The following is a 26,207-nucleotide window of genomic DNA, read 5'->3' as shown; positions in this document are numbered from 1 at the left end:
ACTAACATGAACTAACACATTCTGGAGCTACTTTGGGCTTCACTAAGGAGAGGCAGAGGTAGAGGAGTCTATTCACTCAGGGGCGGACTCTTATCTCGGAAGACCTAGGAAAAGCACAGGTGCTCATTCCAAATTTCAGATTTCCCAAAGATCTGATTCAGGACAAACTCCTTAAAAGTTTAGCTTAACATCTAGAAGAACTTAATACATTTTTAACCAATACTACAAATATAGAATTCTTTACTCACATAGATGACCCAGGGTCATTTAGGATATGGAATTCATGAAGAAATATGGGGGAAGAAGCATTTTTAATAAACTTACTGCTTCCTACTTCTCCATACTCAGGTATGACCAGCTCATCAGAGCTAAACTCTACATATTCCAAGACAGTTTTGCTTTTCAGCTCTGTGTTGTTAGGTAAAGGTATATATAGTTTTGCCAGTAAGCTTGTCCTTTTATTTATTTCATAAACCTAAATATAAAAGAAATGATTGATAGCTCATTGGAAGTAAAAAAAATTTAAAAACTAAAATAAGGATCCTCAAGAACACACTCATATTCTTTTTAAAAAAATACTGGGATATAAAAATAGGTGTTGTTCTATAGCATCTCATAATTATGAGAGAAGTAGATAATTGTACAACCCTAAGAGAAGAATGCCTTTCACTGGCTTCAAAGAATATAAACTGAATAAAAGGATTATAACTACAGCTCTGAAAATAACTTACTTCTGTGTAGTACTTTTAAAATTTGTTATCTCATTTAAACCTGGTGAAGATTATAGGAAACAGGTAGTATTCATCCCAGTTTATGAGGAAATGGAGTGTCTATACTAAACTACTAGTTTTTATTATAAGTAATAGAAACCCAGGTTGAATTGCTTAGAAAAAAGGGAGATTCATTAGCTCATGGAATCCAACAACAGATTAAACATGCTATAGGGATGGGGGAAGGGGGAAAAGTCCCAGAAGAAGGAGAAAGGGAGGAGTTCAGTAGATAGTTCCACAGATGTCCACTGGGTACCAAACCCAGGTCTTTTGATTCTGTATCCTGTACTTTTACCACAGTTCCATCACTGCCATAACGACAAACCTAAAGTTTTTTTCAATAGCAAAATCTTAATTTGACCTATACTATGTTGCTGCTGTTTGGGAAAACAGCGATATATACTCTAAGAAGGAAATCAGCGGGGGTGGGAAGGGGTGGAATGCCCCTTGAAAGATAAGAAAAAAATGTGCCAATCAAAAGGATGGTTGATTAACTAAGAAAGCAGAAAAAAAAAGGAGGTCAAAGAGGCAAATATTTTTTCTGGTTATCTAATTACTGTCCCTGTAAAAGTTAATTTAAGCCAATACATGGGTCCCTTTGACAAAGGTATCCCTAATGCTGAAAGGTTTGTAGGAATTATAGCTAATGGACCTAAAATACTCAGCTCTATGAAAGAAATTTCTTACTGTAAATCAGTTTACTGGCTAACTAAAGAGACACAATGAACTGATAAATGTATTAAAATGATGAGTTGGCACTCTGATTTGACATATTAGCCTGGTGAATTTGTTTATGGTATGTAGCTGTATTCTCAGGGAACTGTCTAATCTACTTTCTGAGACTGCAAGGCTGGAGGTCAGTCAGATCCTGGATAGAAGTAAATGTGAAGGCAGAGAATTCCATGTGGTGGAGTCTCCCAGGAGGCAGCTCTGTCCCCTGATGGCAGCTATCAACACCACTGATTGGTAGAGATGGAGTGTCAAGAATGGAAATGGGCATTGTAATGGAGGAACTAGAACATTCAAAAGTTCAGAAATAGGAAATTGAAAGGATGTATGGGAAAAAACAAGCAGTTCGCTTTGGCCAAAGTGAAGAATTAGTAAAGAGGAATGTTAAGAAGTAAATAAGAAATATAGGTCAGAATCTGTTAGGCTAGGACATATGTATTTATTTTTTAATTTCTGCAGTTGCTAATGGTGTAATTTATCCCTAGCTAGCTTAGTTTCTTTTGCTGCCTCTTAGTTTGCTAGGCTTATGTGCTAAGTAATAGGACAATGAAAGATTCACAAGATGCATTTATCTATATTAGGAGGTATATTTTAAACCTCAAGTGGTTGGATTATTATATCATATCACAATTTACTTTAGGTATGAGAGCAGGAAAATATAGTCAGTATATTTTTAAAGTAAGAATTTAAACAGAGGTACATTTTAAGATGACAGGCACTTGATAATACTGATGAATAAAATGAATACAGCCTCTGATCAAGGATAGCACAAAATTATTTAGGTATTGTAAAAATAACTTTGACTTAGATTTGTAATTACAGTCCTCTCTCCACTTCTCAAACTTCACCCCGCCCTCACATACACAAATCTGTATTCCTTCAGAACTTTTCTTCAGGTTGAGATGCAAGTTTAACCCCTATATTAGCCATCAAGGCTTCTTGTCTAGATTCCTTTATGGTATCTAATTGTTATCCATTATCCTGCTTTCTTCTTTCTTTAGTAGTGCAGGGGTTCTCATGGTGGGGTCTTTGAGCAGAGATGAGGGTATGTTGTGTGTATGTTCTTCCATTAGATTCTTAAAAAGATCCCAAATCCAAAAACAGGTTAAGAACAAATACAGCAAGAGACTGAAATAAAGTCAGGGCTGGGGCAATTTGGAGACATCCTTCAATACTTACAATAGCTATACTGCTCATTATAGCTTAACTAACCCTCTTCTGTCTCACTAGCCAATGAATAGTAAATACTATGCATCAAGGGTTAGTAGGAATTTTAGCAGGAAAGAAGAAAAGTATTTAGAACAACCATTAACAAATAATTTTGTGCTTATAGCTTAAAAACTAATAATAAATTATAAATATATTATTTGTAAATATCTTGTTTACCACATAGATCAGTTATCTCAATATAAAAGAAGTAACTTATTACATATAATAATAGCTAGCAAGAACTTAAAATTATGTATGGCATAAAATAAAATACAAAGTAAATGACAATGACATACCTCCAGGCAAATTGTTTCAGGCCAATATATTAATTGGATATTGAAAATTTGCTGAAACATGACTTTAAAATCAAACTGTAGGGGAGATACTGAAGTGCAAGAAACCTGTTTATCATTGTATAATATTTTAATAAAATATTTAAGCTTCTGAATTTTGGTTCTCCTCCTTTGTTCATGCCTAGAAATTAAATAAACCTTTCAAAGACCTTTGAAAAGCAAAATGGATATAAAAATGTTCATTTCAAAATGAACTTTAGCATATGAAAATATTATCATATTAGAGGGTAAATGGTTTCTTTAACCCCTATATATGTGGATAAAACCTCTCCTACCCAGTAAAATGTGTGTTTTTTTGTTTTGTTTTGTTTATTCTCACCCAAGGACATTTCTTCATTGCTTTTAGAGAGAGAGGAAGGAAGAGAGAGAAACATCGATGTGAGAGAGAAACACCAATTGGTTGCCTCCCATATGCGTCTGGACTGGGGATGGAACCTGCAACACCTCACAATGCTCCAACCAATTGAGCCACACTGTCCTACCCAGTGAAATGGTTTTTAAGAAAAATATTTACTCAAAAATAGAAAAAGAACTAAAATCAAGGTTCTGTAAATCATTTAGCTATTTTACTAAATTATTGCTATTACTAAATTATAGCTTCAAAGCTATTGTTTTATTAAAAGCAATATAAAATTTTACTAAAAGCAATATATTTATTAAAAGCAATAATTTTACTAAAAGCAGTATATAAATTTATTAATTTACTTTAGTAAATTATATTTTTACTAAATTATAACTTAAAGATATTACAGCACTTATCCATCATGTCTTATGAGAAGAGGAAACTGAGGGACTTAGTAATGGGGGTTAGAGCGCTTGAATGAAGAATTCAAAAATATTTTCTAACTCTTAAAAGAGTGCACACATGCACTGCATGTTTCTGATAACCTCTGGGAGGTGGTTCTAGGTCAATAGGCTTGCTGTGCCTTATTAAAGGACTCTGTAAATCCCTTTAGGCTTTAGGTTATACACCCTTTTTCTCCTGGACATTCTTTCTCTGAACCCAAAGATTTGAGAGACAAGCAAGAGTGGTTAGTTCTCTGGAGCTTCTATAAAAACACTTGCTGGGAAATAAATCGATCCCTTGAGTGATATGAAATTCCTAAAGAGAGTCTTCCATCCATTCATTTATTCATTCACTCAACCAACATTCATTTGAATATTGTTTTAGCTGTAACAAAACTGACCTAATGAAGTTTAAGACATACAGTTTTTCAGAAGGGAGAATGGTTGGAAGATAAGGCATGGTTGAAACATAAAAATCCCCTCTGTTCTCTGCCCTAATGGTCCTATTGGCCCAGGATTTCCTTGTCTGCATATAAGCCCATCTTCTCAGTAACCTTCTCAGAGGGTTCAGGGACAAAAGATTAATTATTCTCCTTGTTTGCCTCTTTTAATCATATTCCCAATTACCTTTACAGAAATATCTTAGTAAATATTGCCCTTCATGTTATCCTCTGAAAGTGGTTTTAATAATGAGCTCATAAACTGATGATGAAAATTTGCTAATTCAGGATTATATTTATCTTCAGGTAATCCTGTTTTTTTTTTCTTCATCTGTAAACTCTTTAATTCTTTATTCCTATACTCCTCTCAGCTCTATCCTTGGAATCAGTATATTATTCTAGAGAGTCAATTCTTTTTCAACTGGACATTTTAAATGGACAATGAAAGCAATCCCACATAACAGCAATAGCTTTGAAAAGATATAAAGCATTATATTTCCTTTTGCTGTAACTTCCACTAAGTTTTAGCTTAGGTTTTCCAGCACAAATACCTTCCTTCCTCCTTCTCTTTCTCCTCTTTACTTCCAACTGCCACTTTATTGCTCCTGTTCTCTTGTCTTCATTTAAATGGTCCTTTTGCATGTGTGTCTTACATAATAAATTATCTCAGGCCCTTTTGAGAAGCAGGTGCAGAACAAATAAAGCACTGCTTCACTATTGTGCTCCTCCAGTCAGGAAGCTAGTTGTGATAATTGTGCCTTTGTGTCTGCTGCTCTTTATGTTCATTTTAAAACACAACTATCCATTCATTCATTTAATGTATATGAATATTTGTTGGGCACCCACTATGTTCCAACATTGTGCTAAATGATGCACATTCACAATACTCAGAAGTGAATTGTTATGAAATGTCCCCTGGAACAGAAATGTTGAAAAAATGGACATAGTTCAGTGCTCTAAGTTGCCATATCCTCTTTAAGGGGGAGGAGATCCTTAGGCCTACAGACGGTAGAAAAGGGGGTCTGTGTGATACCTGTTTTTGCATGAAGCATCCCAGGACTGGGAGAAACATAGCTCAAGGAAGAAGTCACAAGTGTGAAGGAAAGAAGTTTATGTCAAAGTAGAACATTGCCAGAAGGGCCTGCTGATACAGAATACATTTTATGAAAGCAAGGGTTCCCATATAATCTTATTTTCTTACAGTGGCTTTATATCCCACCTACCTATGTGTGAACAAAAATTACTACCACGGGAAAAACAAAAAACAATCATCAAAGCAAACTGGTTTATCTCCCACCTCACTGATGGATTAGAGATGTGACCCCGGCAATTTAATCTTCCATAAGTATAAGTTCCCCCATCTTTAAGATGAGGATAAACCATAGAGTTGTAGTACCAGTTAAATGTGCAAATGTATAAAAAAGAGTAGCAAAGTGCCGGGCATATGGTACTCACTCAAGGAATTTAACATTATTATTAAAAACTGGACAATTAACAGACAATATACAAGAAAGAAATAATCCTATAAAAATGCTTACTGTGAACACTTGGATACGTTTGTTAATTCTGCAGCAAAAGAAAGTTGTGGCACCAAAGTAATTGGCTTTATTATTTCAACATCTGTTTCTTCAAGTTCAGAGGCTAAATATAAGAGATTCTAGGAAACCAAAAAAATAAGTGTATAATTTACAATGTAAGTTCATTGCTTAGGACAATTATTCTTAAAATTAAACTTATTTCTTATATTTGTTATTGTGTTGGGTAACTGCTACAAATACCAAGTTTTCCTATTCTACCTAACAATTAAATATTGTAACTAGTTGAGTTGAATGTTACTTTTCAATATAAATACCTCCTGTTTTTCCCCATTATTATATGCTTTTTCTTCAGTTTTCTTATATGCTTTTCCTTCAGTTTTCTTCTCAGTCTCAGATATTTCTGACAGTTCTCCTTGGTTTTGTTCACCACACTTATTTATTTTTATCCTAATTAACAATAAATAGAATTATTTAAAGCAGTAACAATGAAAGTATTGGAGAATTGTAACTGTGGTTGCACCACTCTGTGAGTGCACTAAAAACCATTGAACTGTAAACTTTAAATGGCTGAAAGACCCCAAATAGCTTCAGCAATCTTGAGGAAAAAGAACAAACTTGGAGGGATCTCAATACCTAACATGAAACTATACTACAAGTCCACTCTAATCAAAACAGCCAGGTATGGGCATAAGAATAGGCAAATAAATCAATGGAACAGAACAGAGAGCCCAGAGATAAACCCACACCTTTATGGTCAATTCATATTTGACAAAGGAGGCAATGCATTCAATGGAGTAAAGATATTCTCTTCAATAAATGGTATTGGGAAAATTGGACAGGTACATGGAAAAAAATGAAACTATGCCACCAACTTATGCCATACCCAAGGATAAACTCAAAATGGATAAAATAATTAAATGAAAGTCACAAAACCATAAAAGTACTAGAAAAAAACACAGACAGTAAAATTTCAGACATCTCACATAGCAATATTTTTGCCAATAAATCTCCTTAAGCAAGAGAAACAAAGGAAAAAGAAACAAATGGGACAACATCAAACTAAAAAGCTTTTTCATAGCTAAATAAATGATCAACAAAATAAAAAGGGACCCCACTGTATGGGAGAGCACATTTGCCAATGATATATCTGATAAGGGTTTAATTTCCATAATATTTAAAGAACTTACACAACTCAACACCTGGAAGACAAACAATCCAATTAAAAAATAGGCAAAGGACCTGAATAGACACTTCTCCAAAAAGGATGTACAGATGGCCAATAGATATATTAAAAAATGCTGAATGTCACAAATCATCAGAGAGATGCAAATTAAAATCACAATGAGATATCACCTCATACCTGTCAGAATGGCCACCATTAATAAGTCAACAAACAAATGCTGGTGAGGATGTGGAGAAAAGGGAACCCATTTGCACTGCTGGTGGGAAGTACACACTGGTGCAGTCACTGTGAAAAACAGTATGAAATTCCCTTAAAAATTAAAAAATAGAATTAAAAATTAAAAAATGGAACTACCTTTTGACCCAGCAATCCCACTTCTCAGAATATGAGGTTTGTCTGAAAAAAGTCTAGCCATTATTAATGTAAGAGAAAGGTTTGTGCAACATCGATGTAAACCTGGCAGCCAAGGAGAGTAGACTGGAATGCATGTATGTGAATGATGACAACTTCACTGTATTAGTCAGTGAGGATAATAGACACCATTGAGTCAGAATGCGTACTATGTGGCTGATGCATTCAAAATGACTGAGTGAGTAGAGCAATAAATCTGCATCAAATTTTGCATTAAGCTTGAACAATCCTCCATGGAAACTATTCAGATGATTCAGAAGGCCATGGCTATGGGCAACTGGTGATTGGCAGCTTCTTCATGACAACACGCCTGCTCATGAATCACATCTCATGCAGAGTGTTTTGGCGAAACATCAAATCACCTAGGTGACTCAGCCCCGCTACAGTCCAGATTTGACATCCTATGACTTCTGGCTTCTACCAAAACTAAATCATCTTTGAAAGGAAAGAGATTTCAGACCACTGATGAGATTCAGGAAAACACGACAGGGCAGCTGATGGAGACTGGGAGAACCCAAGGTGCCTACTTTGAAGTAGACTGAGGCGTCATTGTTCTTTGTACAATGTTTCCTGTATCTTTAGTAAATGTCTCTATTTTTCATAGTACATGGCTGAATATCTTCTGAATAGTACTTGAATATCCTAAGGACCCCAGAACACCAATTTGAAAGAGGATATGCACTCCCATGTTCATAGCAGCATTATTTACAATAGCCAAAATCTGGAAACAGCCCAAGTGCTCCTCAGTAGATGAGTGGATAAAAGAGCTGTGGTACATGTACACAATGGAATGCTACATGGTCATGAAAAAGAAGGAAACCTTACCTTTTGCAATAGCAGGGAAGGACCTGGAGATAATTATGCCAAGTGAAATAAATGAGCAAGTGAAAGACAAATACCATATGATCTCACTTACATGTGGAATCTAATGAACAAAATGAACTAACAAACAAAATAGAAACAGAGGCATCGATACATGGAACAGACTGACAGCTGTCAGAGGGGTGGCAGGAGGGGGTACTGGATAAAAGAAGGTTAAAGGATTAGCCAAAGAACATAAATGCAAGACCCATAGATACAGGCAACAGTGTGGTGATGGCCTGAGGGAAGCGGGGGCTGAGGGGGCTGGCTGGATGTGGGCAAAGGGGAAAAATGGGGACAACTGTAATAGTGTAAACAATAAAAATAAAGTTAAAATAATAAATGGGTGAGCTGATGATATGTAATTTATTTCATTAAAACTTTTAAAAATATATGCTTTTTGCCTTCTGAAATAAATCAGAATAGTGGTTTTTAAAGCTCCCCCAGGTGATTACGATGTATAGTAAGTTAGAGTATAGGTGATTTAATATCCAGAATCCCTTTTGAGGGAGATTATTGAGACAGTGATCTTGGGTCCAAGCTTCCTCCCTTCTGTTCAGCAGCTCTGAGGATGTTATTAAACTAAATGTTGTGGATTTTCCTGCTTGCATAGCTTGAACTTTATCTTTAAAAAAAAATCCCTTTGACAGTTATCTGGATCTGCTCCAGGTGGACAGGCACATTACAGAGAACACAGATGAAAACTATGCACAGGAACTTAGTTTCTCTGTGCTATTCACCACTGCTGTGGTTTGCGTTCAGTAGCCAAAACACAAGGTCTGTAGCTACTTGCCCAGCCAGTTTCTCTAAGATTAATGCAGCGTTACTAACATTGGATAAGGAGAGTTTACTGCCTAAATGAGAAGGGCTATATCCTCAACCTCTTGCTATCTCATTCTACCATTATCGCCTCATAAAACTTGCTCTGAGATCAATAACATCCATGTGAGGAAATCCAATGCATATTTTTAACCCTGGACTTAACTGATATTTCTGAAAATCAGAACACTATTAACCACTCTCTCCTACTTAAAATGCACCCTTTTCTTTGACTCTGCGGCAAAACACTAACTGGCCCTTCTGTCTTTCCTCTGGTTTCTTTTCTTCTACCAAGCCTTTCAAAGTATTTTCTCAAAATTCAGTCAAGTCCTAGTCTCATCTCATTCTCTACCCTCTCTCCAAACAGTTTCATGCACACATAAGCCTCCAATTAAAATGCTAAACTTCCATATTTTTCTTTCTAGCACAAATCCATTCGTCCAGCTGCCAATTCAACTGTTTTACTGAGGGATATCTCAAAGACTCATCAAATTCATTACACCCAAAACAAAATATATGGAGAAAAGATAACCTGAGTTTAGTGTCTAGGTCCCAGGCCCTCCTGCCATAACTACTGTCTGTCCTGTAGGCCTTGCTACAGGCTTATTCAAGCAGGCGTCCAAGAACCATGATTGTTGTGAGGGCATTAGTGGTAAACCTGGCCAGGAAATAGAGTTCCTAGGGACATCTTAGAAAACACCACTTTTCTGATTAATCAGAATGATATTTTAGCTGTTCAAACCCAATTTAGGGTATTTAGGGCTAGTCTGCGGGGGCCAACCTGGTCACCGACACTGTGGGAGTTACTGCAATAGTCTCCTACCAAAAGTAATCTGGAGAGGCAAACCCAAACCAAAGCCCTGGGAAAGCTGGATGTTAAATGTCAGGAAGAATAAATTCAAAGGGACCCAGGTGGGACTGGAGTTTAGAGTAGTGACAATAAGAGTAGATGGTGAGCAGGCAACATTGGTTCAGAGGTACTGCTAGGAAGAAGCTGATGGCTTCTGTGGCTCTCCTTTTCTGCTCAGGGATTCACAATGCATGAGTGGATCAGATTGGTTTAAAGGACCAGAGACAAGAGCAAGTTCACATGAATTTAGGAGTCTTTGATAAACAAAATTCCATGGTGGAACTTTAGAAACTGTCAAAGCATTTTCATTAAAAACCATTGCAGCAGGAAAAAAATCAAAGAAGTTAACACCTTTCTAAATTGCCTGAAATGACACTGATCCTTTATAGTTTTGAAAAAAAAAAAAGACCCAGAATTAATGGGTTGTAGGAAGGGAACCAGTTATTTCACTGTGAGTTCACAAACAGCTTCAGTGAGTATATCGCTTCTCAGCCTTTTAGGTAAGATGAAGTGTAGTAACAAGTATAGTTTTTAATTTTAACTATACCTTCCACTAGACATTTTTTGATGACTTGCATGTTTTACCTAGGAGTATGACTGCCGAGTCTATGTTTAACTTTATAATACAGTACCCAACTGTTTTCAAAGTCTGTACAATTTTGCATCCCCACCAGCAATCAATGAGAGTTCCTACTGCTCAGCATCTTTGTCAGCATTTGTTATTGTCCTTCTCTTTTCCTTTTTTTTGCTTTGTTTTGGATTTAAACCATTTTAATAGGTGTGTAGTATATTCCATTGTGGTCTTAATTCATATTTCTCTATTGATGTGAGATGATGTTGAGCATCTTCTCATGTGTTCAGTTGCCATCTACATACCTTTAGTGAAGTGTCTGTTCAAATCTTTTGACCCTTTTTTAACTGAGTTGTCTTAAGTGGTAAGATTATTTACACATTCGAGATATAAGTCTTTTGTTGACTACATCACATAGTTATGTAGTTTCTTTGTTTTCTCCCAGTTACTGTGACTTCCCAGGTATTCATGTGCTGTTCCTCAGGAAATTCATAAGAACAAACAGAACCACCACTCACCTCTGAAACTGTAACTTCACCAGGGTGCTTGTAAACTCTTGCTGTTGTCGAAGGGATTTTATCTGTTTCCAAGTCTGTAATATACTGTGTAGTAGGGAGGTGTCCTTTTCCCTTTCTAACTCATAGAGCTGTTTTGTGTTACTACAACAATAATGGTAGATAAAAAATATATTGGTAGATTAGAACTATTTAGGTCATTAAAATAGCCTGGAAGAATGTATTATACTAATTCTTCTGAACTCCCTGCTCTACCTGATGATTTTTTTTGCATTTGACCAACATTTTGATTATTTAGAGACTGAAATTCTATTTAGTGATTTATTTCTTTATGGCTTAAAGAGTTTTTCACTATGCAAAAGTTCTCTGCTAAAATCCATGTATTTCCAGATTTTCTGCACATTCTTTACATATTTATTATACTTGTTTCAGACTAACAATTAGAACCATCGCTTCAAATTTAGACATTCTTTTCCTGATCAGATATATTATTTGGACACTGGAGTAACATATTGCTTTAAAAGATGCCCATTTTCTTTGTCGCCCCCTTTACATTCTCCCTTTCATGAAATCTAACACCTGCTTCCATAGGATCTCCTATTAAACTTTCCAATTAAGATGAACTTGGCTTCATCTTCTGCCTTTGGCACTCCATGAAGCCATCTGAATGACAGTCAAGGTTACTAGTGTTTAACAAATACACTCCTTGTAAAAGCTGGTTTTACTCCTAATTTTTACGGCTTTTCCTTTTATCTTGTTTTTGGCTTTTGTAGATTCCTTACCTTTTTGCCATTTCAGCAATATGTTTCTCAAGATAACATTTGCATTTTGTCAGACGTTTTTAGTTGTTTTCATCAGAAGGGCCATTCAGGGAATCTAGTCTACCATACTGATAGAAACAGAAGCCTACTGTCGCTCATTAATTCATTCAGTAAATATTTGTTGGATACTTACTACATGCAGAGCACTGTTTCGATTAAGGGAGGATACAAAGATAAAAAGACATCCTCTCTGGGTCAAAGAAGCTTATATACATGTAAATTAATCAATGCAATAAAATGTTATAGGTGTTATGATAGAAATACAGACAAGTCAGAGTGTGGGCATAAATAAGAGGCCAGTACACAACAGCAGGGAGACTTCATAGAATATGTGACACTCAATTCAAATCAATAAACACATAACAGGTAAGTACTATGTGGCAGGAAATACTTTAGGTGCTGGCAACTAATATCTCAACAGGGAAAAGAGTAAATAATTACAAATATGATGAGTGTTATGAAAGGGGAAATATATAAGTGCTATGTGAGTATAAAAAGAGAATTTAATCTAAAACAATGGGTAAAGTAGGACCCTCCTTGAGAAAGTAATATGAAATTCAGTAAAATGTGTATGTTGACTAAATTTTAGGCAGAAGATGATGAAAGAACCTTCTAGATGCAAGAGGCATTAAAACAAAGATATATAGATATTAAAGAGCATGATTGATTTAGGGCACTGGATTATAAAGTTCCAAGGCAGAGAACCCCTAAAATGAGGCTGAAGAAGTCACCAGAGTCAGATTATGTTGATCATGCTAAAGCTATTGAATTTTATCTTAAAGGTAACAGAAAGCCACTAATGTGGTTTTATTATTTACAAAAATGACTCTGGTTTCAATATGGATCATGGTTTAAAGAGATTATTTTAGAAGTCTATCTGAGTAGTCAGGCTATGAAATAAACACCTGAAATAACTCAGAATCAGTAGGAATGGTTATGGTTGGATGGGAGGGAAGAGAGGAGGGGCACACAGAGGGGTCACAGATGACCTGCAGGTGTCTTTGCTGGGTACCTGGTGATTGTGGGTACTAGGCATCTAATATACAGTTATTAAAAGTTGAATACCTAAGTGCCATCTTATTTAATTGTATTATATGTGCATAGCTTTTCTAATAGAAACATTGTTGTTCAGATGTACGCAAACTTGCCCTTTGCACACTTTGCAGCATGTCAACACCACTCTGAAAATTTCTCAAAGTAAATCTATTACATTGCTTTTTACCTGCTTTAGTAAAAGCAATGATCCCTTCAAAGCCTCTCTCTCACACACACACACACACACACACACACACACACACACACACAGTGGTAGACTCCTACCCATCATCTTGCACCCCACCTAAGGCCTACTTTTTTTTCTATATTATAGTTTACTTGTCGTGTTCATTAAGCCAATATCTGTTCTTTGCTTCCAGTTTATTTACCTTATAAATAACACTAGTTTATTGTTTTGTAATCTTCTATTCATATTCATTCCCTCGGCTAATATTAACTGAACACTCATTATATGCCAGATCCTGTGTGAGGTGTATATCAACCTTCTCAAGTAATATTGTTTGCATTTAACTAGGTTACTCTAGGAAACTGAGTATTTAAATAAACTAAGTTGTAGAACTGTGTCCAGTAAATGGGCAGGGAGTCAAGGAAATTCTTTATTTTTTTTTAAGATTTTTAAAATTTATTTTTAGAGTAGGGGAGAAAGAGAGAGAGAGAAACATCAGTATGTGAGAAACACATCAATTGGTTGCCTCTTGCATGCCCTTAACTGGGGACCTGGCCTGCAACCCAGGCATGTGCCCTTACTCAGAATTGAACTGGCAACCTTTTGGTTCATAGGCTAGCACTCAATCCACTGAGCCATACCAGCCAGGGCTCAAGAAAATTCCTTAATTATCAAATCCCTCTCATATATAGACAACAATTTTATCTTTTTGAGCAGTGTAACTTTCTACTCAGTAAGTACCTTCCAGCAAGCTTTCCTGCTATTGGAGATTCCTTGATACATAATTATGTTTCATCCTAAAATCATTTTTTCAAGTTATTTCATACTTTCCTAACTTCTCTTCCCAACTAGTCCATAATCCAATGGTTCCCAATTTGCAGACCATTTTTTTAAAAATAAGGGTCCTTAAATCTATGTGCTCTTTGATTGCTGTCTTTAGAATGAATAATATCTACAATATGTATATGTAGAGTAATTCTCAAACATATACAAATGCTTGAGATTAATATAATCCAAATCAATTTAAAGGTATTAGTAAACTCATATTTAAGACCAATGTTTTTTTAAAATCAATGGATATTAAAACTACAACTAGTTTTATGTTACATGTCTGTGAAATATTTTTACACACAAAAAAATGGATCTTAAAGGAAAGGCTGGAATTGTTTCTGTAAATGCCTAAACAGCAGGGATCTTTTCTTTTTATTATTTTATATTTTCCATAGCAAGTGTAGTACTCCATCTAAAGAAGTTACTTAAAAAATGCCCGATGAATACATGAATGGCCCCAAACCTACCTTATCTGCCAATAGTAATCTTGTAAAGATTTTCCAGTCAGCTGGCTTATTTCCAGATTATCATTTGCTAATTTGGTAGCATGTGTCAGTGCTTTAAGCTACAACAAAGGGGAGAGATTTTTGGTACAGTGCTTTAACTAATCACTCTATGAAAAGTTTTAATATATATCCATAAAGACATATGCCTTTTGAATATGTTTTACATATTTTTGTCCTATTCTGTCACTAGCTTTTTAACTTTATTTTTATATCTTTTGGCAAACATTTAAAATTTATTTATTTATTTATCCTCACCCAAGGACATGTTTACTGATTTTAGAGGGGAGGGAGGGAGAGAGACAGGGAGAGAAACATTGACGTGACAGAAAAACATCAACGGCTGCCTGTTGCACGCACACCGACTGGGGACCAAACCTGCAACCCAGGCATGTGCCCTGACTGGGAGTTGGACCAGTGACCTTTCACCTTGCAAAACAATGCCCAACCAAGTGACACCAGTCAGGGCCATGCACCCTTACTCCTGATCAAGAAATCTGACTTCTAGGAATCTGGCCTACAGAAGTTTTCACATGTGTGTGCAAACATGTAGGTGCAAGGATGTTCATTGCTTCATTATCTGTAATCATAAGAAAAGGAAATGAACTAAATGTCATGAATGGAGATTGATTAAACATATCAAAATATAGTTATATTACTTATGGATCTATACATAGTGATATGGAAAAATACAGAATTTTTAAAAAACCAATTTGTCAAATTATACATATGGGGAGATCCAATTTATGTTAAAAACTGTTATGGCATGTGCATATACAGAGATACATGGAAAAGAGAACTTAAAGGTTGTACTCCGAACCATGAGGTGAAGAATGAAGTGGGGCTTTCACCCTTTGAAATGTCTGTATTGAATCTTTTCCAACAAGAATGTATTCCTGTATAACTTTTGTAATTAAAAAAACAAAACTAGAAGGGAAAAGAGCAGATATCTGCATATCTGCATAGCTAAGTATCTTTTCTACTCTCTCATCCTGTTTGCAACATTTCTCCTTGTTCTGTAAGTGGGATTCATACTTACATAAATGGACATATTCCAGTTTAAGAATTCCTTGGGTGACAGTGAGTCTTCCACTACTCTGAACTTGGTTTGACCACAATGGCAACAAATAGAGCCACACATTTCAAACGTAAGTGTTACATACATACATATATACTTAATACATAAGAACATATAATACATAAATTATAAATCAGTATTTTGGTGAGAGACCAAAGAACACACTCTTAACACTTTTTACATTTTACTAGAAGGTTAGAGACAATGTTTATATGCATATAAGAGAATACATGGGAGAAAACTAAAAATTAGGCAATTACTTTTGGCTCCTAAGACTTAATAATAATAATACTGAAGCATGTTACAATCATGATCCCAAAATGTTATTTTATACAAAGAGCCATGACACATGAAAAATAGTCTTACATATAGTGATAGAACTCTAATGAAATAAAATTGATATTGCTAAATGAGGCTTTAAAAATTACATATTATTTTTGGAAAATTATCTATATAGTAGAAATTCATAAATCAAATCACTTTTTTCAGTGACCTACATCTGAATTTCAGAGTTGGTTCCTCCATTCATAAAAATAATGACCAAAGTATACTAAAAGTTAGGACATTCAATATTTGTTTTAGGAAATATTCCGACATTATTAATGCATAGTCTTCAACTATTAAGTGCCCCCACACAATTGCTACATAAAAATTCAATCAAATGGATTCAGCCCTATGAATTTTGCACTTGTATTTTAAAAAGCAGATATAGGTGACTCCATCATGCTTGAATTTTTAATTAAATATCTCACTAAGTTTTTATTCTTCAAATGCATTCATTTGTTGAATGAGACCTACCAACAAATCTTTTCAGAGAAAACACTAGTTAACAAAATGCTCATAGATCAGAAACTCAGCAGAGTTTAACTGAGAGGCACAAATTCAAAAAATAACCAGTGGGTATACTTTGATTTTCCTTCAGACTGTGTGTATCCTTTATGATGGCATTTAGTGATATTTGGATTAATCATTATTGAACCAAGACTTCTCACATTTGATATGAGATTCAAGATCTCTAATATTTTTATTAAAAAATGCTCTACTACAAGACTAAAAACAGTCACACGAGTCTTTTACATAGTAATCATTTCAAATACTTTTCTTGAGACATAGGACCAAGAATACCACTGGTTAGTAAACCATTTGTAAGTGCTACATATCCTGCAACATGTCTTTGAGGCTGCCCCCCTGGCCAGTCAACTCCTACAGTTTCTTTTCAGAAAAACTGAAATTGACCATTGTCTTAAGTTGTTAAATAATTAAAGTGCTAGAGGGAAAATGTTCTGCACTAAGCGGTTTGTTTACTCTTTCAATATTAAATGTTCAGCCCAATAATATAATAAAAACCATTCTCACCTTCTCCAAAAGCAGCTGAGATAAATTCTGTTGCTGCCTGTCCTGAAAACACTCATAAAGTTGGAGCAGCCTAGTACATAATACTTGTTCTTGATTGAAGAGAGGATGATGGCTAAATTGCAAACCCACAATATTGAAATCTAATTGATACATTTTCCTTTGACCTTCCATTTTGGTCCTAATAGAGCTTTCTAGATCAGATTTCATTGCCTTTCAAAGAAAAATATGTATACAAAGTTAATTTCATTCTGTTTCTTTTAAAATTACAATTAACTTCTCCTTATAAAAGTATCATGTTAATTTTAAGAAAATTAAGAGACACAGAAAAGTGAAAACCAATAATTTGATCCTTCTTCTTTAAAGTTGACTATGGCCCTTGATTTCATATATTTATACAGAATTACAAATTGTTGTTTATAATACTGTTTTATGCTGGTAGAGGTTGGACTTTCAAAAGTTGTAAGCTCCCAAATAATTTCCTATAGGAACTCTGTGACAAATGGTGGTCCAAACTGCTGAGTGAATAGTTCAACTACATGACAATATAATAGTCATCTGTGGGCAAGAATTAAATGTTAAACCCTTATTAAAACATTGTTCCAAAGTGAATATGTTTGTAATCCCCTGGAAAATTCCCTAGAGGGGCCTGGACCTTCTGAGCAAATGCTATCTTATAAGGAGACCATTTCTCTTTACACACGAGGCTGTCTTCATCTGTACCAGATCATCTCTAAATCACCTAAAGTTTGTAGGCCTTAGATTATATGCAAAATGATTCAACTAAGTTTTAGTACCCTACTTTGAATTCAAGCACATATGTTTCAATATGCATGTGACTGATGTAATTTGAGAAGGCTAATAGGTTACTTAGCATGTATAGCCTAATTCAGGCATGCCCAGCCACCTCCAATAGGAGACAAGGTTGCATCCACCTAAGAAGACGAGCATGAGCCCTCTCTCTGGATCAGTCTGGGGTAGTAGGACAGGCCCTCCAGTCTGTGCCATTGCTATTATACCTCCTGCTATAATGAAACCACTGCTGTCCTAGCCCTGACCTGGTACGGCAGATCCAGTGCTTCTCAGGACTGTAGTCACCAGCGCCATGCCTACATCTCTCCTCCCTACTCTCTCCTGAGCTAGGAATCTTCCCCTTTAAACCTCACTGTGTTGAAGGTAGGCAAGAGAACAACCATAAGGCTTTTGTTTCGTTTTATCCTTGTCTTGTCTCTATTCTCTATGTAAGGGCCAACTCAGAGGGTAAAAACTGCTCTAGATTCCATCTATAAGATTTAGTTAATTGGTAGTAAATTGGTCATTAACCAAGAAAAACCAGCAGGAAAATAAACAGTTTCCATGGTAAACAACCAAATTATAAATGAACTTCTGGGAATTAAAGTTGGTAAGCTAGAGATGCCTGTCTTATTAAGCAGATTGAGGTTAGTTGAATGACTGTGTCACTTACTTTCTTTGGGTTCTGTTGGAGTGACACAAGCCCCTGCCCTTGGTCCTATCCTACTACTACCTACTGATTGTGGTGTGCACAAGCAGGGAATGGAACCGAGATAGATAGTGGGTATCCAGCAACAGTCAAGAGAAGTGAGTTTAGACTGGAGAGTGAAAGCGAAAGCTTGGAAGTGACCACAGGCTTCAGATAGCTAAAGTGCTGTTATATAAGTGAAGTACTTTATGAGTTCCTTATGACCAAACAAACAAGGTCAAATGGGTGGTAGTGATCCAGGAGGCAGATTTTAATTCAGCACAGAAAACAATAAATAATTAGAACTGGCTAATACTGAAATGAATTCTCTTGAGAGGTGGTAAACTCCCTGACACTGGTTATAAGCAGCAGTTGACTAAGGGGATTCAGTGAACTTCTAGAACTAAGTAAGTATGTTAGAACAAAAGCATAAATATCTAGGCAACAATGATTCAAAGGCCAGAAATAAACACAAACACATCCAAGCTGATGACATGTGTAAAATCCTGGTAAATATATGAGTGCTACAAGAGAGAGGAAAGGATATAGGCAAATAGGCAAAACTAGTCAGCAAAGACTGAGCAAATAAAACGTGGGATAGGAGAGGTACAACAGGGCATTTAAGTACATAGCAGAGGAAACAGAAGAGAAGACTTTGATATTCAGGCAGCTATTATCTCTCCTTCAGTTGCCCTTATATGGATTTATTCTGGTGAGAAACCCCAAGTGAACATTGCTTCCAAGGCTGGCTGGGCAGAGTGAAAAAATGTGGAGAAAGGAGAAAAGCAGGCAGAAACATCTGATACAACTTCCAGCACATTACTTGTTAAGGATGCTACCGAATGGACTTCAATACTCAAGTTAGATGCTTGGCGAAGTGACATATACATTTACTCTCAACTCTATGAGTCCACTGAATACTGAAATTGTGCTTGGATGATGCACTGGAGGAAAAGGTTACTTGTTCAGCCCAGTGTTCCCAACTTCAGAATCCAGCCTAGACTGGTGTGGCTCAGTGGATTGAATGCTGGCCTGTGAACTGAAAGGTCACCAGTTCAACTCCTGGTCAGGGCACACGCCTGGGTTGCAGGCCAGGTCCCCAGTTGGGGATGTGCAAGAGGCAACCAATCAATGTATCTCTCACACATCTGATGCAGACACCAGCCCGCAGTGTCTGAGGTGTTATGGATGAGATATGAGAAAAATTCATATGGACTACCAAGTCCTGTGGAGGAAAAGGGACGGCATGGCTACTCTTTCAAGGGGAAAGCACCTCAGAGCAGCCTGGCCACTCTCTCAAGAGGAGAGCACACCAACCCTTGCCTTGACAGGTTTTTATTGGCTTTCAATCTGTACAGAAATACAGGTAAAGCTCATTAATTATTGCCAGGCAGTAAGGATCAAACAGTAGATAGTAGTACAAAGAACTATTAGGGCTTATTCTGAGTCAGGGTCTGTTAGCTAAAGGGCTACAAAACTTTGGGAAACATTATCATTTAATTGAGAGCATTCTTAGCAAAGCAGGTTTCACAGGATTTTGTCTTCTTTCTTAGGCCTGATCACCCGGGGAACCTGCCCTTTCCAGCACAGGGTTGCACCACCCTCTGTCATTGTTTGAGGCTTAAGTCAGGCAGGGGAAGTAAGGCAGCCAAGAGATTAGGAGACTTCTTGCAGACAGAATGAGGACTCAGGCTATGTCAAAGCTGCGGGGCAAGGGTCCATCATCCCTTTTTGCTGTAGTCTCCCAAGTCCCTCCCTGGGGCCTCCCCCCTGATTGTGCCTGTCTTAGGTTGTTCCCCCCTTGGGGAATCTTACCCATCATTGGCTAACTGATCAAGCATTGGGGGCCAGTTCTGGATGAAGTAAAGGAGCAGAAGCGGCACTCCTGCCAGGGAGATAAGCTTTGTCTCCTTAGTGGCTTCTAGTCTGAAGGTTGCTCACTCAGCCTTAGCCATGGGGTGGGGTTACAGCTTCTGAAACCAGGCAGGGTGGTTCCCAACATCTCCCCCTTTTTTGTTTTTGAATTCAATAGCAGTTGTTAAGCCTGTGAAACCTACTATTTGCTGTTCTAGAATGTGATCTTAAGAAAATTATATATATATATGTACACATATATGTATATATGTACATATATATGTATATATACATGTATATACATATTATATACATGTATACATGTATATAATATATATATTATATATATATTATATATATATACATATATATATATATGTCATAAAACACAAATGAGGATTAAGACAAGGGGGGCACCTAGGGGCTGCTAGGACCCAAACATGTAAATTCAGTCCATTGAAAAATGTTGCAAATGCAAGGGAATGATAAGAGTAACAGGTCTGGTTACACTTCAGTCCTTGGGAGAATTAGCACAGACTTCAGGAAGTTACTTTAAAGATATGCAGCAAGCGTTTGTTGCCTGAACTCAGGGTAAGAGAGTTTTAGCAAGAGCAAGTCACAAAGCAGCCTAGGTATAACACAGGCCTGATTTCCCACAAAAGAACTTCTTCATGGGTGTGGTCCTGTGTCCCCACTGGTTTACCACATGGGTGCTGGGCCACATTTCCACATCTCAAGAAGTGGTTCTCTACATACATCAATGTTTCTCTCTTTCTCTTTCTCCCTGCCTTCCCCTCTCTGTAAAAATAAATAAATAAAATCTTAAAAGACTCTGGAGGTTTACAAAGGCTAATATGGGTGGTGGTTAATCTTTCTCCAAAAATTGTATGTTTTGCATTTACTTACCATCCTTTTGTTCATTCATGTACTCACTCATTCAATAAGTTTCCACTGATTCAGGGACCTCTCTCTCCAACAGCAATGGTCTGTGATAATCATGTTAGAATATCTGTGCTGTATCTTGAGCAAAATAAAAATAATCCTATGTCCTGCTATCTAGAGATAATTATTAACTTTGATATATTTTCCAGTTCTTTTCCAATATATGTGTATGGATATACTTGTCCATTCATTGATAAATTCATTACCTATTTTTATAAAATCAGGATCGTATACAATTTTTCATTCGGATTTTTTTTCACTTCATATTTTGAACATTTACCCATATCAGTAAATACTCCTCAAAAACATCATTTTAATGGCTAGTTAACATTTCATCAGAGTTTTACCATTATATTACTAGATTTATTAATATCTATAAGTGCAAATTAATGCCACAAAACATAAGTTATAATTTATATTGCAAGAATTCTAACCATAATTACAAATAAACTGTTGTTGGTTACCTTCCTGTATACAGTCTTTAGTGCTGGATTTAAAGGTTCCTGGCTTATGTTTAGTCTGAATTTCCAAGAATGTCTAATAGGTGAAGGTAATGAAATTATTTCAGCACTTTCTTCAAACCAACACATTCCCTACCAAAAATAATTAAGCAACAAAATAATTAAACATTTCATCAAAAACAAATACCACATACTATCAGTGAGTGGCCTAACTTGTGAGCTGGTGCACTTGCCTCTTCTAGTTGAAGCAGGCGGTTTTCCATCTTGTTGCAGGTCTTTTTATAGACTTCTGGCTTTCTCTGCATATAGAATCCTTCGTCTTCTAAAATGCGTGGCATCATATCTTTTGGCAGTTTACGCTGGTTAGCCACTTAATATCAAAAACTATATATTACTTTGCTGTCCAAAATATTAAACTGGTATTGACTAAACAAGGAGCAGAAGGGAACTCTCATGTACCTACCACTAACACACAAACACACACAATATACATATGAGTTCTCTTAACCAATTCTCTTAAACTTAGAGAAGGCATGAAAAACAAATATAAAAAATATTCTATAATTTTAGCTCAGAACTTTTTACCTATCCAGCATACAAAGAAACTATTATCCTTTAAAATGATTCATTAAGGAATTAAATATTTTCTTGGGAGAAAGTGGTGGTGGGAAAATGGAGACAACTGAGTTAAAACAAAAATTTAAAAAAAAAGATTAAGAAAAGAACTTTACCTGGAGAATTACTTGGCACAAAAATATTTGCCTGTTGTTTTTTTATTTGTTCTTGATCATCTTCATATTCAGCAGCTTTTATTTCAAGTAAATCTGGAAAAATTACTTCTTCTATACAATCTTCATCTTGGCTTTCAGCAAAACCTTGTAAACTCTCACCAGGCGAAAAATGTTTGGAATAACTTTTACTTACTGATCTCTGTTGAATACCAAAAAGAAAAATAAGTATGTATGATTGTCTTTCTCATCCATGCCTCCCAGTTCAAGGTCAAGCTGAAATTGTTACAATGAAATTTCACTGAACATAGAGGGACTCATTTAAGGTTTAATATTTTACAGTATGATTTTTCTATAGCACTTCCTTGCAATTAGGATTATAATTCAAGCCCTTCTCTCCTATGGAGAATATTCAGAGATGTTGGACTATGAAATATTAGTCACTGAGAATTCATAGTGCAGGGCAAAGTCCAAAGACATAAGGCCAGGTGGTCTTAAACCCCATTTTTTTCACTATTCAGAAAGCAGTAGTATCTAAAGTGATTGTGGAGCATTCCTGATGTTTTCTGGATGATATTTATTTAAGAAAAAAGAAAGAAAAGTAAAGATTCAACATAGAAGTCTATGGCAAGTGATTATAGTGAAATTCTAAAACATGCTATATATATATATAAATTACAATCTGAATATAAGTATTGAAAGATATATTACTAAATATAAAAATGCATACTTTTATATCATGATCAGAAATCTTGAGTTTTTTCACACCAAAAATCAACAATTCACTTTGAACAACTTTATTGTCTAATTTGAAATCCACACATATTGAAAAAGAGAAAGAGACAGAGTACGTGAGTCATGCAAATAAAAACCTCTCAATTTTCAAAACCATATATTTAGGGGTAGATAGTTAAATAGAATGAATTAACCACACAATGTCTCTGAGTAGAGGACCTCAAACGACCTCCATCAGTTCTTGATCAGTATCACCTAGGTTCCTATCGAGTATTTACATCATTATACTGTTTCTTACCCTTGTCATGAAATCAAGAAAACATTTTATATCCACACATCTTTATGGTATCCTTTTCTGAATTCAAACAAAGTATATGGCACTGACATACACAAGCAAGATTTGGGGAATTCCCATATAGCGGATCTCTGTAGATTCCAATCACAGACTAAAGGGGTTCTCCCTGTTCCACCTGGTGCTCCCATTATCAACCTTCCTGTACAAGACCCCTAGGCTTTCAGCTTGCCTTCACAGCTAAGGTCTGCCCTGGGAGCCAAGCAGGTCATGCTCTCACCTTAGATCCCAGCCTTTTTTTTTTAAATGACCATATAGGTCTCTTTTATGAACCCCACCCTGCTCAGTTTGCCAATATAAGCCCCATTTGATCAACTATTTCTCCTTTAATCTAAGGCCAGCTGCTATCCCAGATCACATTCTGAGTATTTACTATGCAGCTTACAGCAGAGCAGTGCCTATGCTCTTAGCTTGTTGTGTAACAGCAAGTATGGGGTCAGAAGGCATCCCCCTAATCCTGTATGCATGTCTAGATGGATACCCCTGAGTATGGTGTGGGAAATGAGAGAGAATCTCCCCCACCCCATCTCACAGAAACATGCCTTGTAAAATGTGATATGATAAGTAGAACCGTCTAAAAGTAACCCTGGACCTTTCCCTGGGTTGCCCAGACAATATATTTGGGACAAGAGCTCCCCTTTCTCCCAGTAGAAAGGGATCAAAGTCAAACTCAGCCTCCCACAACACAGTAGCTTTCTCTTCCCTGTGAGAAGACAGTCATTTCCTATGGACCCCAAAGTCACCAGGTGAGGGGCAGATGACTTTTCCAGACCACTCTAAAAACCTGCATCTAAACTAGGAGTTCCTCATGTCCACGTAGCCTATTTCTCCCACTGACCAATTTCTTAGTTATGTGTCATTTGAACACAGTCCCAAGGTAATGAGGGAGAGAGCATGAGGGTAAGGGAGCAGTTTTCTAAACAGATAAGAGTTACCAAGTCTCTGAGGCAAGAGCATGCTGTGAAGAACAGGTAAAAGGCCAACGTGGCCAAAGTTGGGTAGGAGAAGGGGAAAGCAGTAAGAAATTAAGTCAGAGAGGTACCAAAGGGGGCCAGGCCATGTAAGCCTTAGAGGGCCCTGGAAGGACTTTGGCTTTTGTTTTGAGTTATATAGAAAACCATTAGAAGGTATAAGCAAAACAATGGCCTGTCTCAGATTTTAACAGGATCACACTGACTACCATGTGGTAAAGAAAATAGTTCAAACAATAGTGAAAACAGAGGAAGACCATGACAATGACCCAGATGAGAGGCTATGGTGGCTTAGACTAGGGTTGTGCCAGTGGAGGTGGTGAAAAGTAGATTGGATTCTGGAATACTTAGAGGTAGAACCAACAGGATTTGTGATGAACTGGATATGAGGCATGTGAGTAAAAGAGGATCCAAGGATAACACAAGGCTTGGCTGAGCAGCTGGAAAAGTGGAATTGCCATTTACTACTATGATTCGATTTGTATAAAAGTCTGTGTATGTGTATGTATTGGTGTCAGAGAAAAGTATGAACAATGATAACGGTTTATCTCAGGGCAGTGGAATTTCATGTGATTTTTATTTTCTTCTTCATGGTCTTCTGCACTAAGTTTTGTAATGTATACACTTTGTTTAAATTTTTAAAAGATAAAGCCATTTTGTGGAAAAAACAACAATAATAAAGAAAGAATGAAAGGACTAGGCACAATGCAAAGGGGCATGGAAGACGCTGGGAAGAAGTAGGAAGGCAAACAGGGGCCCAAGAGGGACTCCAAAAGGGACCTGAGGGATTTGGACATGACTAAGAGGTGGTAGCAGATAGAAAGAACTCTGAGGAACAGGAGGTACTGGGGGAGGGGGCTCAAGGACACTGTGGAGAGAGTTGAAGTTTCCGAGAAATTAGAGAAAAATACAGAGGAGCATGAGCAGACAGGGCGACCAACAAAAGAGACTGACAAATCAGAAAGTGATGGGAAAAGACTGGTGAGACTGAAGAAAACACAACCAAGGAGTAACAGAAGGGGCTAAGGAGTTTGAGAGGAACTGGGAAGAAGTGACAGAGATTGGAAGGCTCTGGGATTAGATTAGGAGGGATGGAGATGGGGACTCTATGGAGAGTAAGAGATATTAGTAAGAATAATGCAGGGCACTTGGAGAGGACAGGAACAACCAAAGAAAAACACAGGCTTTGGAGCTGACAGCCTACACTTCCCAGCTTATCAATACTTAACCCTCATACCTGAGCTTCCTCACCTACATAACAGAGATGAAAATAATGCCTGCCTCACAGGGTTTCTCTGAAGATTGAATGATACAGTCCACATTAAAAGTTTAGTATATATCACTGGGCATCCAGTAAGCACTCAATAAATTTTAGGAATTATTATGAACAGCTCAATTCAAAGAGAAGAAGGTGGCTCGATAATAAAAATTTCCAAGTATTTCATTGTTTGCCTTTAATAAGAGTTATTTTCCCTGAGAATGAAGATATGAGAGGAAGGGGAACACATCCAACCTGCTCTGATGACTGGCCCAAAGCGGAGCCTTCTTCACTAGTCAGAGTGAAAAACGCAAGGCCTGCATCCAAAGAGACTTCAGTCTGTGGGTTAAACAACGGTAAACCAGTACTCAGTGTTGAAAAGAATACTTTTTCTGCTTATGAATGAAAGAAGTACTTTTCTGCAATGAGATAAATAGTAACTATTATCTTATTTATGAGCAAGGAACAGCAGGAGAGACAATATCAAGTTATATTTAACTTTGAGTCTGGTTTATGAATTTTTATTTTGATGGTTCTGATAACTGTAATAAAAAACAGTATCAAGTCCAAATCTTCTCCATCT

The 26,207-nt window shown here is 36.5% G+C and overlaps 1 protein-coding gene across 1 annotated transcript in view; it reads right to left on the bottom strand.

Moving 5' to 3' along the window:
• The window catches only part of CC2D2B (coiled-coil and C2 domain containing 2B), a 96,793-nt gene that overhangs the window by 66,138 nt on the left and 4,448 nt on the right, over positions 1–26,207 (bottom strand). Inside the window, exons 5-15 of the mRNA XM_045854389.1 lie at positions 25,880–25,974; positions 22,312–22,510; positions 21,814–21,950; positions 21,584–21,712; positions 16,847–17,056; positions 14,377–14,474; positions 11,039–11,179; positions 6,140–6,272; positions 5,826–5,944; positions 3,005–3,182; positions 325–475 (exon numbers count right to left, since the gene is read on the bottom strand). Of these exons, the coding sequence (XP_045710345.1) occupies positions 325–475; positions 3,005–3,182; positions 5,826–5,944; positions 6,140–6,272; positions 11,039–11,179; positions 14,377–14,474; positions 16,847–17,056; positions 21,584–21,712; positions 21,814–21,950; positions 22,312–22,510; positions 25,880–25,974 (1,590 nt within the window). The remainder of the gene's footprint in view (positions 1–324; positions 476–3,004; positions 3,183–5,825; positions 5,945–6,139; positions 6,273–11,038; positions 11,180–14,376; positions 14,475–16,846; positions 17,057–21,583; positions 21,713–21,813; positions 21,951–22,311; positions 22,511–25,879; positions 25,975–26,207) is intronic.

The sequence above is a fragment of the Phyllostomus hastatus genome, unplaced genomic scaffold, assembly GCF_019186645.2.
Source record: "Phyllostomus hastatus isolate PE091 unplaced genomic scaffold, TTU_PhHast_1.1 phas_scaffold_1066, whole genome shotgun sequence".
Classification (NCBI taxonomy): Eukaryota; Metazoa; Chordata; class Mammalia; order Chiroptera; family Phyllostomidae; genus Phyllostomus; species Phyllostomus hastatus.
Note: the sequence above shows the minus strand (reverse complement) of the source record. Positions and strands in the feature narration are given on the sequence as shown.